The sequence below is a fragment of the Talpa occidentalis genome, unplaced genomic scaffold, assembly GCF_014898055.3.
Source record: "Talpa occidentalis isolate TD23 unplaced genomic scaffold, MPIMG_talOcc4v2.1 talOcc4.14, whole genome shotgun sequence".
Taxonomy (NCBI): Eukaryota; Metazoa; Chordata; class Mammalia; order Eulipotyphla; family Talpidae; genus Talpa; species Talpa occidentalis.
In genome coordinates, this window is record NW_023601433.1 from 42,390,019 (window position 1) to 42,406,990 (window position 16,972).

Genomic DNA, 16,972 nt, shown 5'->3' on the forward strand with positions numbered 1-16,972 from the left:
ATGATAATATAGCTCATCGGAAACCATTAGTTCAAGCATTTCAATCTTACCCTGATAATTAGTTTTGTTTTTATTATTTATTAAGATTTCTCTTTTATAGATTATGATTCCCTATGCATTTAGAAAAATTAAATTGTAGTTAACTTAGTCTAGGTAGCTTATCCCTCCAATCTGTGCTTCCATGAACTCTTTGTTTTGTGTTTTAATCATTTTTAGAAGTCTGTCAGCCTTCAAGTAGATGATGAAATCACCTAGAGAGAATAGGTAGCATTTTTTTTTTCAGTAATTGGTTTGTTCATCTTCATTCTATATTTATTTGTGACAAGAGTTTTTCTGAATCTTTAGGAAAATTATTTTAGTCTTCTTTGGGAAAGTTTAATCTCACAATTTAAGCATATTCTTAAACTGATTTGGTTTAAAAGACAAGAGATTGCAACGTAATAATAACTTTTGATTGGGTTTATGTTCTTACCCACAGACATTAGACCAGCTCCCACTCACCAACCCTGAACATTTTGGCACTCCAGTCATAGGAAAGAAAACAAATAGAGGAAGAAGATCTAATCATATGTAAGTTCATTTTCATGACTGTTAGTTGAACCTGAATTCATTTCTCCTAATACTGTTTTAATAGTTATTAATTTTAAATTGTAATTTGCAAAATACTAACTGGATCTAATAGTAATTTCAGACTCCGTAGCATGGGTATTTGAGGTTCTCCATGCTTAGCCAATCTTAATAGTTATGTATCTGCTTCTCATTTGTACTTATATGTGTCTTGATGCTATAGTCAAAATGGAAATATTCAGTCAATATTCCCTGAATATAGCCTTTGTTTTCCTGATACCCTGCTTTTATTTATGTTGTTTTTTTTCTGTTTCTAATATCACACTTCTCTGTCACTGTCTCGCTCATTCTTCAACTCTTAGTAGAAATGATTCTATATTTGTGTGAACCATTTTGTGTCTCCTCACTCTTTCTTTGAAAACAAACATGTTTTGCTCTTCTCAACTCTCTAAATTCTTTGCATTTATCTAATGTGATAGGTAATATTTCATCTCTTTTTATCATTGTGTTTTCTTTTCCTAATATTTTTCATTTCCCTGACAGCAGAAATTGTCTTATGCCTCCTTACCGTTGTGACACATAATCTGCATATTTAACAAATTACTTTCAATGAAATGTGCCTAAGCTCAAAAAACCTCTAAATTAAAAAGGATCAAGATTTAAGGGGTCACGAAAGTTTAGGTTGTCAGAGATAAACAATTTTCAAAGAGTTACAGAAAGAAAAATCATTTATTGCAAAGGATTAATAGGCAGAATGGTATCAGACTTCTCCGCAGTAACACTAGGTGTTAGTAGTCAGTAGAACGCCAACTTGCTATAGGAATGGAAGTCTGTCTTCAAAAGGAGGACATAATAGAACATTGGGAGACGGGCAGAATTAAAGCTATGATGATAATAGAGAAAAAAAGACAAAGGCATTTAGTAACTTCCAAAAGGTTGTATAAGAAAGAAAAACTATCAGTAAGATGGAAAGTGGGCAGGTAACTTAAATACAAAGCAATGTGAAGTCAAAAAAATAGTCTCTAAAATGTATAAGTTAAGAAGTTCAAGAATATTTAGAGGTAAGGTATAGCTACCAGAGAAACAGCTGAAAGAGTTAATAATAGTTGTTCCCATGGAGCAGGGGAAGAAAGTTAGAAGGGGTGGGACAGGAGATTGTAGCTTTCAATTTATTATGTTATTTTTTTCTGTTTTTATGTATTTCATATTTATTTTTATGTAATTTTTGGACACACTATGGTTTCTCCCCTCAGGTGTAGTCACCATAGTTCTCCCATCAGCAGAGCACATAGTTCTTCACCATGTCCCCTGTGCGCTTTCCCTCCCTGCTCTCCCCTCAGGTTTTCACTCCTCATTCCTCCCCTCATGGCACTAGAAGTTGTTTTAAAAGCAGTTTTGAATATTTCACTTGGGTATAGTTTTAAAAAATTTAATGTGTATAAGCCCAAACATTTTCAGGTAGCTATTAAAATTAAAAATTGAGTTGAATTTGTGATAACTTTATTGTAAGTGGATGCTTTCATTCTATATATATAGAAGCAGATATTAAATCTAATTGTAGCTGACTTTGGAGATAGAAATTGGATAAGCACTATTTCTCATATTCCTTAGTTTAAGCCTTACATCAAATCCTTACAGGTAGGTGTTATTTTTTCTCTATTTAAAAAAATGGGGAAATTGACTTCAGGGACAGAAAGCAGCTAATCTAAGAAACACAGGGTGGGGAAGACCAGGATTGGCACTCACCTGTTTAAGCCTTTCCCATTCAGTTGATTGATTCTTTTTTGTTTAGATAGATACTTCAGTTAGTTTCAAAAATAATTTTAGCAGGAAAAAAATAACTCATTTAAAAAAAAAAAGAAATAACTCATTTGAATGAGGAAATTTAAAGATTAGATTCTTGCTTTGAAAAAACATTTAATATTGCTGATTTAATGCTTCTACTTGTGATTGATTGGGGAAATGCATTTTTTTCCTCGCTTAACTTGCTGAATCTTTTAGAAAATGTTTTTCTTATTTATTGAATGAATAATTTCTGTCACTTGTGATTGAGCTTGCTGGTGACTTGATTGTTTTCTGGATACTCAGATTGTTACTGTTATTTGCTTCTACATATAACATTCAAAAGTTGAGAGTCTAGCTAGAAAGAAAAATATACAATGGCATTACTAGTGTGAAAGTCCTTTTTGATTATTAGGTATTTTTATGATCTAGTAATGTTTCCAGTTTTTTTCAGAGGGCTATTATATTGCCATAAAATATTCATTAAAGCACTTATAAGTTAAATCTTTTGATAGCGCTTTGAAAAATAGTGACTTCAATTGTGAATGAAAATTTAATCCACTATCGATCATTAGAATCTTCGCAATTCAGTCAACTCTTAATTAACTATGATTTATGATAACAGGACTTTGAGATTTGGAATATATTCAGTGTGACATTATTTCATTAGGGAAGACTTCTATTTGCCTAATTCTTGAGAGTGAATGTGTGGCTTAGTTGTTAAGAGTGTTAATTGTGGAACTAGATAGCCTGGATTTTATCTTACCTCTACTCCTTCCTTGTTAAGTGACCTTGGGCAGGTTACTTAATCTTTTCATGCCTTAATTTTCTCATCTGTAAAATTGAGATAATAGTGTTACCTAGCTCTTAAGAATTGTTAACAAAGGTTAAATGAAGATTCATATTCTTTAAATTTTATCTAGTAAACGCTATGTAATACTAGATACCATCATCATGTATTGAATGAAAATTTTTTTATGAAATACCAGTATGTAACATTATTTCATTTCTATATAAAAATGTGTTATATATGTATATGTAAAAATTCTGCATATTGCTATTTATGCCTGGCAGGTAAAACTCTTTTGGCTATAGTATTTGAATTAAAAAAAATATTTCCCATATTAATTTATATTTTCTACATATTATATAAATTATATTTATATAATTTATATACATGAAACAGTAAGAAGAAGCTTTCGTGTCAGATTTTTTATTTAGAAAAAAATGGCATCTGGTATTTAATTGCATTTTACCTTTCTACAAATGTTATCTAGAAGTATAAAAGTAAATTTATAGAGAATTTATAGAATACCACAAAGGTTGATCTTGAAAAATGACCAAAAGGTATTATTAAAAAGTTTGTTCGGCTTCTTAACTGTGGTCTCCCTTTCTTGAACATGAGACTAAAATGCAATTGTCTGTAAGCAATTTGATCTTTGCTTTCTAAAGAGTCTAGCAAACATTGTAAGCTAGTGATCTTTCTTTTGATAGTATGTATAATGAAAGATTTGCTATTGGATTGTGTCATAAATGTGCAAAGTACGAAGACAGACAAAAGATTGTGAATTACTAGTTTAGGAAATGAAACCCAGCTCTTCTCTGAAACCCAGCTCTTCTCTAATCTTCTTTAACTTCTTTCCCCCTCACTATTGAAGTCATTCTCAATGCCAGGAGACATGATAATGTTCTTGGCTTAGTGCATTAAGCTTGGTAAGCATCACAGGCAAATACTGCAGTTGGATATGTCCACCGCCTTGATTATTCTTACTCAAGAGTTTTTTCTCCCCTGTCTTCAGAGTGATTTTCTACACCAGAGTCTTGAACCTGGATCTTAAGATCATTTATCTGCCCTTCATTTCCTCTTCCATTACTCAACTAAAGTCTTCATTATGATTCTCTGATTGCTGTTTCAAATTTATTTTTGTGCAAAGATAAATAAGGTTATCTCTTCCCAGAATGCTCGTGACTCCCTGTTGAAATAATGTATCACTACCTTTGTTGTCTTTTAACACCCGTTAATCCCCATACTAGTTAATCTGCCCCCAGGTATCCCAAAATTGTTTATTTTTGACACCTTCTTGAATTTGTGTTTTATTTATATTCTACATTATAATCCTAATGTATTTAAGTGTTTTCTTTTTCCTGTAGGTTAATTTTTAATAGAAAGTTATTGATGATTTTGATCAACATATAACTTGACTGAATTTTGTCCTTGTCATTTACCTATTGTGTGTCAATGTTTTGTTTCATTTTGCCTAAAAATAGAATGTCTGAAGTTATAGCCATATTTTTGTGCCTTCCCCCCAATAACCTTTTCCAGTAACTTATGTAGTTGCTACCATAGTAAAGCCATCTATTTGTTTTTATTCTTTCCCCCTTCAGAAGAATAAATTATAAGTCTATGATTCTTGTTAGGGATTATTTATGGATGGCAGTGGTAGTATTTACCCAGTATGCTATTGATCTGTGCCTGGTATTTGTAGGTCTGGAGATTTTAGAAAAAAAATTTTACAGAATATGATTGTAATTCATGTAAAATTCACCCTTTTAAAGTATATAATGCCCAGTGATCTTTAGTGTATTCCCAGATCTGTGCAATCAGCATCACTGTCTAATTCCAGGAGATCTTTTTGTTATTTACTGCTTTGTTTTGATAGGCCAACTTGGTTCTAGTTTCCTTCTTGATAAAAATAGGAGAAAAAATTTAAACCCTTTTTTGGTAAATGGATAGATATCCATATATTCTCTATGTTTTGATCTCTAAGAAGCTATACATTGTCAGTCTTCCTGATGCTGACTGATACAGATTTTTAATTATCTGTACAAAATTAGAAATAGTTAATTACTTGCCTGAAATAATCAGGATCATTGAAGTCAGAATTGCATTTCAAAGATTGAGTCTCTGAATTTCCATGCTCAATTTTCTATTTGTATCTCATCATTTCTTATTCTTTGGCACATATCTAAGGTTCCTACGTGATTTATAATTAGTTTACAATTAGTAATGTGTGATAAGCTGTAAGTGATTACCTGTTAGTCTGTTGTGGCAAATATTTCCATATAATTAGCTTTGTTTCCAGTGGCACAGTCAAAAGTGCATTATTTTGTTTAGGCTTCATAAACAGCTACTTTGCTACCAAAGAAGCAACAATGTCAGAGGGATTAAACCAAGCAGGTTCTCTTTTTACTCTATTTTGGTCCCTTGAAATATTTTTGATGCTCATTTATTTTAGTTCATCAGTTTATTGAATTGCCTGTCTTATGTAAAAAATTTCCTGACTGACCTTATCTAAAAGGAATAAAGAATCCTTAGGTAAAATGGTATGGCTTATACTGATTATATGCATTATACTGATTGTATACATTTTGTGATTTCAGGAAAAATAAAATCAGAAGTACCACAGTAGAAAGAAAGAAATGTATTCAGTTTATTTATTTAGTCAACAAATATTTGAGCATCTATACTGTGTCAAGCACTGTCCAGGTACTGGGGATATTTCAGTGAACAAAATAGGCATTTATAAGTTCTCTGTCTTTCGAGCTTACATTCTCTTTTATGGGGGGAATGGATAGTAAAGAATAAATGTAAGAAATAAGTAATTAAGGGGCTCTCCCTGGTGGCACAATGGGTTAAGTCTCAGAACTGTGAAGCTATCCGCAACCACTGCAGCACAAGTTCCAGCCCTATCCAGGGAGCTAACCCACATGGCACAGCAGACCTCGCCTGTCTGACCTGCTGCTCCCCTCAGCAGTGTATTTCAGTAGATCTGCCTGTTCGGCCCCCTACTCACTGGCAAATCCTCTCAACCCCCACACCTCTGGCCTACACCCCAGCTCTTGCATGCATAAATTAAATAAATCTTGAAAAAAGAAATAAGTAATTTACATATTATGGCAGAATTTATATGTACCATGAAATAATTAAAGTAGTAAGGGGAGATTGGGATAGGTAGGTTGAATAAGGTGGTCAGGGTAACTGAGGTAACATTTGAACAGAAACAATTTCTAGATGTCTGGGAAAGAGCATTTCAAGCTGTCTTGCTACAAAGAAGAATAAAGAAATGAGATTGTAGTAGGTGGTGGAAAAAGTAAGGTCAGGTGATTCCTCCCCTCCCCTTCCCTCCTTTCCTCTCCCCTTCCCTCCTCCTCTTCCCCTCCTCTCCCCCCTCTCCTCTCTTCTACATTGGTTCACAACATTGTATATGATGTAGGAGTATAGAATCACACCCCTCAAATGGATGTTTCCCACATCACATAACCACTCTTCATGGTAATCCTTTTTTAAGTGGAAGAAATAACACTATATTATCATTATTAATGACAGTATATTAATAACAGTATACTTATGGGATTCAATCTAGTAGAGGCAGAAAAATTGATAACAGGCAAGAGAAACAATGCTGCTACATAGTTTGAGTAGGTGAGCTAGAGGAAGAAACTCTAGTCCATAAGTGGGTAGTGGTTTTAGAATGGAGCCTCCATATTTAATAGGTAGGTTGATAGATACTTTATATAGCTAATAATATATGTGTGTGTGTATAACTTTTTGAAGTGTTTGAAATCTTCATCCTTGTTAAGTCTAAAAAAGAAATTAGAATTTTTATAAAGATGCAGACAACTTAGTTAGCCAAGTAAAGCCCATTCTCTTTCCGTGTTTTACAGACTTGATATATGTTATCTGTTATATTGTGACTGTTTGTCTTGCTAATGATAATGACATAAAGGTATATCCATAAAACCCTGGCTAAGTGAATCTTTCATGACTTCTTTGCAAAAGCAATAATTATGGTTAAGATTGGTTGTGTTCTACAGTCATTAGAAAGTGGAAAGATAAAAGGTATTGCCCTTGAGAAGGTCTTTTAATCTAGTAGAAATCAGATTTGTGAATTCTGTCATTACTATCCCAAGCTAAATGCCTATATGTAAGGTTTTATGCTTTACTAATACGAAGGCATATTGATTTCCCTACTACCTATTACCTACTTTTCTAGGGGGTTAAACAGCTTTAAGCGCCATTTATAGTACATCTGTTCAGCAGCAGACTTTGAATATTTGCTTTGATCTTACTAGAGGACAGTTTTTATTGACAGATTATTGACATAGTGATATTCTCCAAAATCATACTAAAATCTTCAATATTATTAAATTAGTTTTTGCGGGCCTCCCCGGTGGCGCAGCGGTTGAGCGCTGGGTTGCGAAGCTGCCCGCAGCCTCTGCAGTGCCGGTTCGATCCCCAGCTGCTCCCTGGCCACCGGAGGAGGGTCCCACATGGTGCGCAGACCTCTCCTGCCGCCCGCTGCTCCCCTCAGCAGTGTACTTCGGTCCTTCTGCCTGCTCTGCTCCCCGCTCTAGCTCTGGTGAATTCTCTCACCCTCCCGCGCTTCTGACTGTACCCAGTACTTGTATAAATAAATAAAAAAAATAAATAAAAATAAAATAAATCTTTTAAAAAAAAATCAGTGTAGGGCCTCCCCGGTGGCGCGGCGGTTGAGCGCTCGGTTGTGAGGCTGCCCGCAGCCTCTGCAGCTCCAGTTCGATCCCCGGCTGCTCCCCGGACACCGGAGGAGGGTCCCACATGGCGCGCGGACCTCTCCTGCCGCCCGCTGCTCCCCTCAGCAGTGTACTTCGGTCCTTCTGCCTGCTCTGCTCCCCGCTCTGGCTTTGGTGAATTCTCTCACCCTCCCGCGCTTCTGACTGTACCCAGTGCTTGCATAAATAAATAAATAAATAAATAAATCTTTAAAAAAAAAAAAAAAATCAGTGTACCTTAAAAAAAAATAAATTAGTTTTTGCTTCATTTATATTTATATTGGAATATATAAAAGGGTGATAATTTACATTGTCAACCCTTTGGAAAGGCATCAAAGACAATTTAGAATATATAGATTAGTCCCAATTAACCAAACATAATATTTTTAAAATTTTAAAATAATTTTTGAATTTGTTTTTTGTCAATGATCTTGATCTTGATCACTTGTCAACTATCCCAAAAATGTTTTCATTCCTGTAAGTCATCAGTACTAACCATTCTTTTATAAAAGAACATACATAGCACTCTATTTAGTATTTCTTAGTCTTCCCTTATTCTGAACATTTGAGCAGTTACTTGTTAGAATCCTTACGTTAGCACTGATTGTGAGCTTTCTTGGAGCTTTCTTGTTTTGTGGTATTTTTCTTTTTAACTTTTTACCTTACTTTCCCCTTATCATTGAATGGATGGTTTTAGATAGCTACTTTTTCTTCTGACATTAACTAGCTTTCAATTTTATGAGCCTAGTATACAATGTAACTGAAAGGAATTTTTAACATAATATAAAGAACCATATTGTATATTTTATGAATACCTAGTTTTTGTATACTTGATACTAAGGAAAGCAGATTGTTTCCTCAGATTGTTTCCTCTTCCTACTCTGACACCCCCAGTAAATAAAGATTGGCTCCTTTTAATATTAGCTTTGTATTGGGAATATAAAATTATCATCTCTAGAACTCTTTGAATCCAAGAGTGGGACCTAGTATATTTTAATGTAGTCTTAGGATATTTAATATGAGATCTTCAGCTTTTTGAGAATTGGGTGATCATTGTTAATATTCTATTCTGATCTTCCCTAATCTTTCAAAATAGCACTAAATTAACCTGAAAGATTTTAGGAAAACTGTGTTCTTTCCTCTAATGATGACCTTTTTTTTAAATTAATTCTTAGAAATTTAGTAAAATATCTTAAAATTTATATTAATTATTTTCTGGGTTTTAATAATCTTGGGAATAGGACTTCTAGAGTATCTTTATTGATCAGTTTGGTGTGCTTAGTCTCTGTAATGATAAATGGAAAATACCTTATTTTCTTTCTTTCCATAGACCAGAGGAAGAGTCTTCTTCATCCTCCAGTGATGAAGATGAGGATGATAGGAAGCAGATTGATGAACTACTGGGAAAAGTTGTATGTGTAGATTATGTTAGTTTGGATAAAAAGAAAGCACTATGGTTTCCTGCATTGGTGAGTAATTTTAGAATAAAAGAATTTAGTTTTCAACTATACAAATTAATGAAGAAAATAATTGATTTTCTTAAGTGTTGTTTTCATGGGTACAAAATGGGCAGTTATTTTAACATCACCAGTTTACACAATTTCTTTCAAAATTGTCTTTGACTATAATAAAAACTCTTAGTGTCATCTAAGAAAAGCAAAAATTGTAATTTTAGAGACTAGATATATGGGAGTTCATTATACTGTTCTCTCTATTTTGGGTAGAAAATTAATAATGCAAGCTTTTAAAATTCCTAAATCCATCATGCAAGAGCCTGCAAAGAACATTTCTTTTCTACTGTATCTACAAATCATGTCTGTCATCCTTTTCAGTGAACTTGTTTTATACTCTATGCTGAGTGCTTAGTTCAGTGTTCTGCACAAAATAAGTGCCCTGTAAGGGCCACCCTGGTGGCGCAAGGGGTTAAGTCTCAGCACTATGAAGCTATCCTCAGCCACCACAGCTTGAGTTCAATCCCAGATCAGGGAGCTGACCCACATGGCACAGCAGTGTATGTGACTATTTCTTTTTCCCTGAAGTACTAAGATTTTTTGTAACAACTTTGGAAAACATGTTTTGAAAAATAGTTTTACATGTCTTTTTCTGAAACAATAGAAGCATTAAAATTTTCACTATTGGTATTTTCGGTATTAAGATTTTCTTGCCAACATTTCTGAATAGTTTCTTTGATGATTAGAAAAATACTTTAGTGTTTATGGTATTGAAAGGTAATAATGTTTGTGCAACCATTTCATTACTTTAAAAATCTTAAAATTATTGATGTATGCTATCCTCCCCCTAAAGTTGAGATCAGGGATCTCTCTGGCGCAAGGGGTTGAGTCTCAGCACTGTGAAGCTATCAACAGCCACTGTAGCAGGAGTTCAATCCCCAACCCGGGAGCTACCCACATGGTGCCGCAGACCTCTTCTGTCTCGCCCACTGCTCCCCTCAGCAGTGTATTTCAGTCAGTCTGCCTCTTCTGCTCTCCACTCTGTCTCTGGTGAATCCTCTCACCCCCCCTGCACCTCTGGCCTAGACCCAGTTCTTGTATACATATATAAATAACATAAGTCTTTTTTAAAAAAATAAAATTGAGATCATTTTGGATCATGATAGATAATTTTTGTCAACTAGACTGTGAAATTATATTATAAGTCAAATATTCTTGACATACTTACATAAAAAATACTTGTTTGAAGAGAAAGACATCCAAGGAATCCAAATAGGAAAAGAAGAAGTCAAACTATCACTATTTGCAGATGATATGATAATATACATAGAGAACCCCAAAATCTCCACAGAAAAACTAATTCAACTCATCAATCAATTCAGTAAAGTGGCAGGATACAAAATCAACACGCAAAAGTCAGTAGCCTTCCTATACACAAACAACAAATCTGAAGAAGAAGAAATCAAAAAAACCATCCCTTTTATTATCGAAACAAAAAAAATCAAATATTTGGGAATAAATCTAACAAAAGAGGTAAAGGACCTATACAAAGAAAACTATAAAACACTGTTAAAAGAAATAGAAGAAGACACAAAGAAATGGAAAGACATCCCCTGCTCATGGATTGGAAGAATAAACATTATTAAAATGGCCATCCTACCAAAAGCAATATACAGATTCAATGCTATTCCAATCAAAATTTCAATGTCATTCTTCAAAGAAATAGAACAATTATTGATGAAATTCATATGGAATCACCAAAAACCCCGAATAGCCAAAGCTCTACTGAAAAAAAAAGAAGGAAATGGAGGCATCACACTCCCAGACTTCAAACTATACTACAAAGCCATAATCATCAAAACTGCATGGTATTGGAACAAGAACAGACATACAGACCAATGGAATCGAATAGAAAATCCAGAAATAAACCCACAGATTTATGGTCAACTAATCTTTGACAAAGGAGCAAAGACTATGCATTGGAGCGAAGAAAGTTTGTTCAATAAATGGTGCTGGGAAAACTGGGTCGCTACATGCAAAAGAATGAAGCTTGACCACTACCTCACACCATACACAAAAATCAACTCAAAATGGATTAAAGAACTAGACATAAGACCTGAAACCATAAAATACATAGAAGGAAATATAGGCGAAACACTATGGGATTTGCACATCAAAGACATCTTTACAGACACATCACCCAAAGCAGTGATAGTGAAGGCAAAGATAAACAGCTGGGACTACATCAAATTAAAGAGCTTCTGCACAGCAAAAGAGACAATAACAAAAACAAAGAGAAACCCCACCAACTGGGAGAACATTTTTGCACCCAACACTAATGATAAAGGACTGATCACAAAAATCTACAAAGAGCTGATGAGACTCAGCAACAACAAAGAAAATAATCCAGTCAAAAAATGGGCAGAAGAGCTAAAAAGAAACTTCTCTGAAGAGGAAATGCAAATGGCCAACAGACATATGAAAAAATGTTCAACATCACTTGTAATCAGGGAAATGCAAATCAAAACTACCATGAGATACCATCTCACACCAGTGAGAATGGCACATATTAAAAAAACTAGCAACAACAAATGTTGGCGAGGGTGTGGAGAAAAAGGAACTCTTCTGCACTGTTGGTGGGAGTGCAAACTGGTCCAACCACTATGGAGAGCTGTGTGGAGATTTCTGGACCTACTAAACATAGAGCTTCCATATGATCCAGCAATTCCACTCCTAGGTATTTACCCAGAGGACACAGAAACATCAATTCCAAAGAACACCTGCACCCCTATGTTTATAGCAGCACTGTTTACAATAGCTAAGCTTTGGAAACAACCCAAATGCCCAAAAGTAGATGACTGGATCAAGATGTGGTACATATATACCATGGAATATTACTCAGCATTCAAAAAAGATAAACACATGCAATTTGCAGCAACATGGATGGCACTGGAAGGGATCATGCTCAGTGAAATAAGCCAAAAAGAAAAAGAAAAATACCGGATGGTCTCACTCATAGCAGGAATCTAGAAAACTTAAATAAGGGACCAGGAAAATGAATATAAGAAAGTGAAAATCAAAATCAACAAAAAACGATGAACCAGAGACACTTTTTGGGGGGTGGGGGGCGGGAAGGGAAGGATTGCGGTCAGAATGGGGCTTTTGCAATTGTATGGGGAAATATAAAAATAAAATTTATTATTTAAAAAAAGAGAGAAAAAAAAAGAGAAAAAAAAAAGTAAATGTTTAAGCTAATTATTACATTGCTTATTAAAATTTTACAGTGTTTGAAGAACGAACAAAAAAAAAAATACTTGTTTTAGATTCTTACCTTAAAAGTTTTAGATTTTATCCTAACAATTAACATGGCCTCCAAGACTGAAACAAACTGAACCCTACTTATGTCTCTTATTCAATCCAGACAGGAAGTTAGCCGCACCTACCTTTTCCTTCTTGGAATGGGTTCTACTGCTTGCCCTGTCAGTTCCTTTCATATTCTGTTTGCTTTACTTTCAGTGCCTCCCTATGGCTCACTACACACACATGTACACATAGATACATCCTTTGCCAAGCCAATTACTACTCAGTTTTCAAAACTGAGCTTAAATGTGTCTTTAAAAAAGTAGTCTCTAGGGCCTCCCCTGGTGGTGCAGCGATTGAGTGCTGGGCTGCGACCTGGTGAGGGTCCCACATGGCGTGACAGACTTCTCCTGCTGTGCCCGCTGCTCCCCTCATCAGTGTATTTCGTCACTCTGCCTGTTCTGTTCCCTGCTCTGGCTCTGGTGAATTCTCTCACCCTCCCTCGTTTCTGACTGTACCCAGTGCTTGTATAAATAAATAAATCTTTAAAAAAAAAAAAGTAGTCTCTAACCAACTAGATAAAGACAACATAATAACAATTAAATGTGTATTTGTTGTGTTGTCCTCCCAACTAGAATGCAAGTTATATTTGGGGAGGAGCAGTGACTCCCTTGGCCTCAGTCCTCAAATCTTGTATAATACTTTGTGGTTGTAATTAATACTTTTAGAGTGACTACATGAATGAATGAGAAAATACTATTTATCTCAAGGCTTTTTTTTAAATGACAGGGAAAAAATTCCACTTATATGTAAAAGATTTTCATGCCATCAGCATTTGAGTATTGCTATAAGAAAGTACTGCAATTGAAGTTATGGAAAATGTTAACTACCTTAAACTGAATTAAAACTAACCTGTTTCTGGCTCTTCTCTGCTGTGGTGAGAGTACATGCCTTTATGTGCCTTTGGGTCATTTTTCAGAGCTAATGAAACAATAAACCTTTAAAGTAACCCATTACACTTAACTTAGTTCATTTATATTATATATATATATATATATATAAATATTAAAAAAAGATGCAGAGCTCTTTATATATATATATATATATATATATATAAATAAAAGAGTCTCAGTGCTATCACCGCTATAACCTGAGTCCGATCACCCGCCAAGGAGCTAACCCACTTAATGACACAACAGACCTCTCCTGATATGCCTGCTGCTCCCCTTAGCAGTGTATTTCAGTAAAATCTGTCTGTTCTGCTCCCCACTCTGTCTCTGGTGTATCCTCTCAGCACAAGGCCCCCCACCTCACCCCCTGCACCCACCTCTACACCTCTGGCCTACATCCCAGTTCTACGCAAACATTTAAAATATGTATATAAGCTATACTATTAACTTATTCTTGGTGTACACAGTGGGCTGTCTTGGAATTAAAGCAATAAAAAGCACAAGCATCTTGCATTGCATTAGCACAGCCTTTGGGAAGACATGCTTTATCCTTTAACAGCTGAGGTGACTTCAAATAAAAAAATCTTTTAATGTTAGTAATGAATCTTATAAAAATTCCAGAAAGATACCCACTCTAAAATATTTACTTTTTATAATCTATAGTACTATCTAAAATATTTACTTTTTAGAATTAGGGTATAATTATGAAGAAATTTTAGTATGTAATAAGTATATATTTAAAGGTAAATAATATGTTAAATCTCATCTCTCTATTTTAAGATACAGACTACTCTGGTTAAAGTTCTGATACCTGATTCCGTTTTTTTCTGTGCATCTTTTAGTCTGTTAAGACTCTAGCTCTGCCTCTTTTTTTTCCCATCCCTGTTCTACTTACATTCCAGCTTTCTATTTCTGACTAGAATTTGGTCCATGAATTCATTCTAGTTATATGGCAACACTTCTGCTTTCAACAGAAAGTGCCTATGCTAAAAAACAATGTTGAGTAATCCAGAGAGCTGGGAGGACATGGGACATAAGTTTACAATTACTTGTGTATATATCCACATGTATGTATACCTATTTATCCTCAAACTAAAGTTAGTTTTTAAACTTTAAGCTGAAACTAATTTTAAAATAATTAAAATAGTAGATAGTTGTGTAAATGTGTTTTTATTTATAATAGTTTCACATTTTTCTTAAAGGTGGTTTGTCCTGATTGTAGTGATGAAATTGCTGTGAAAAAAGACAATATTCTCGTTCGATCTTTCAAAGATGGGAAATTGTAAGTATAATAAACTTGGTGTGAAAATACGCTCTTTTTCTACATTAGAATGCTGGGTGATAAATTGCTTCCAATGACCTTAGGCCTTTATTTCCTTTTTCTTCATATAGAATGTTTCAGAATGTGATTGTTTTTCATGTTCTTAGATATAGTAATCTTAAAGATTCTTTCCTTGTTCATTTTGGTATTTTCAGATTTTCATTACCATCTAAATAGTCAATATTTGCTTGTTAAGTATATCATACTTATATTGATACTTGTATAACATTTGATTTCTGTGGTAATAAAGTGATGTTTCATGTAAACCATTTTTAGAACTGAATTATAAATTTTCCTTTTTTCTTTAAGAATTATATAACTAGAATATTCATGTATTTTATATTGAGGTAATTATTGGGTGAGTAAAAGAATCATCATGTTTTAAGATTTGGTGTTTTGAGTTTTCAAATTCTGAAATGTAATTATAAAACCAATCTATGAAACCAACTTAAACAAAATTGAGAAAAGTCGAGATATTTGAGCATTCAAATTAAATGCTGATTTTATGATATTTAGAAATTATTAATTTTTGTGTGTGATAATTGTATCATTATATTTAAAAAATTTTTTTAAAGATCCATAATGACATCATAAATTGAATTAGCTAATGTTGGAAAAAAGAAACAAATTATCTAATGTTGGGAATTTGCTTCAAAATAATACACTTGGGGTGGGAGGAAATAGGTAGGGGTATAGCTGAAGTACCAGATTCAATTATGTTTATGGTTGTAGTTAAGTAATAGATACATGGGGGTTCATTGCACTGTTCCATCCACTTTTGTACATATTTGAAAATTTTAAAATAGAAATTAAATAGGCAGACTGAAAAGGTATTTAGAATAATCTTCAGGCTGTTGTGGATAAATTGATACAAACCAAGTGCAGAAAGGCCGAATGATGATATAGTACTATAAAAAAGGAAATATATGTTACCTCTATGTTAGGACCTCTCCCAGTTACTTGCTTCTGACTCCTCCTTATGGTTGGGGAGTTCCATCTAAAACTCTCAATTGTGTATTGGAAGTTTGCTTATGTACTTTAGACGTATGCTGCCAACATTTGCTTTATCAGCCTACAATCCTCTTTGAAGGAATTTGTTAAAACAACATTTACATTATAAAGTAGTAAATTTCTTCCAGTCTTAAATTTAGTAATTTCTTGTGATTAATCCAAGATAATGAAAAAATCTTACAGTTTGACTTTTTTGTTTTTTTAAAGATTTATTTATTTATGCAAGAACTGGGGTACAATCAGGTGCGGGAGAGTGAGAGAGTTCACCAGAGACAGAGTGGGGAGCAGAACAGGCAGACGGACCGAAGATACTGCTGAGGGGAGCAGCAGGCGAGGCAGGAGAGGTCTGCCATGCCATGTGGGTTTCTTCCTGGCAGGCCGGGAATCGAACCCGTGCTGCAGAGACTGAAGACAGCTTCACAGCGCGGTGCTCACCCCGCTGCATCACTGGGGAGGCCCTGTTTGACTTTTTTTTTTAATCGGATTAATGTGCTCTGCTATTTTTTTATTATTTTCAGTATTTTGGTGTTTTTGTTATTGCACTTAGCAGGGACTCTGATACTTGAGAACACTTTGCTTGTAAGACATCTTTATAGATGATTACCTAACTTTGGCTTAGCATATTATTTGGTACTTGAAACCCTTTGTGCAGTCACTTTCATTGAAAATATCACTACACAATTTTTCTGTGGTGTGTAATTATATTCTTTTAATTAATCTTTGTTGTATTTTTGTGTTTTTTTCCCTTTAAAATTAAAAAAATGAAATAGTACTTCAGTACCAAGAAAAGATGTTCATGAAATTACAAGTGACACCGCACCAAAGCCTGATGCTATATTAAAACAAGGTAAATGTAATTTTGGAATATAGTTAATTTAAAAACCAATGAAAACCAATGAATGTTTTTTGAAAATTAAATTTTTGTTTACTTCTCAAAATTTTTTAAAATATTTGTTATTTTTATATTTACTTTTGTAAAACTATTTGCCTTATTATAGGTTTTCTCTTTTTTAAGCTTATAATTAGAGACAGTAATCTAAAAGTGGGAAAAACTATAT

At 34.0% G+C, this 16,972-nt stretch overlaps 1 protein-coding gene across 5 annotated transcripts in view; it reads left to right on the forward strand.

Moving 5' to 3' along the window:
• ARID4B (AT-rich interaction domain 4B) overlaps window positions 1-16,972 on the forward strand; it is a 134,565-nt gene that overhangs the window by 60,484 nt on the left and 57,109 nt on the right. For all 5 annotated transcript variants that reach the window (XM_037510397.2, XM_054694986.1, XM_037510395.1 and 2 more), the window contains exons 7-10: window positions 479-570; window positions 9,212-9,350; window positions 14,785-14,864; window positions 16,685-16,761. In XM_037510397.2, coding sequence (XP_037366294.1) covers window positions 479-570; window positions 9,212-9,350; window positions 14,785-14,864; window positions 16,685-16,761 — 388 coding nt within the window. The remainder of the gene's footprint in view (window positions 1-478; window positions 571-9,211; window positions 9,351-14,784; window positions 14,865-16,684; window positions 16,762-16,972) is intronic.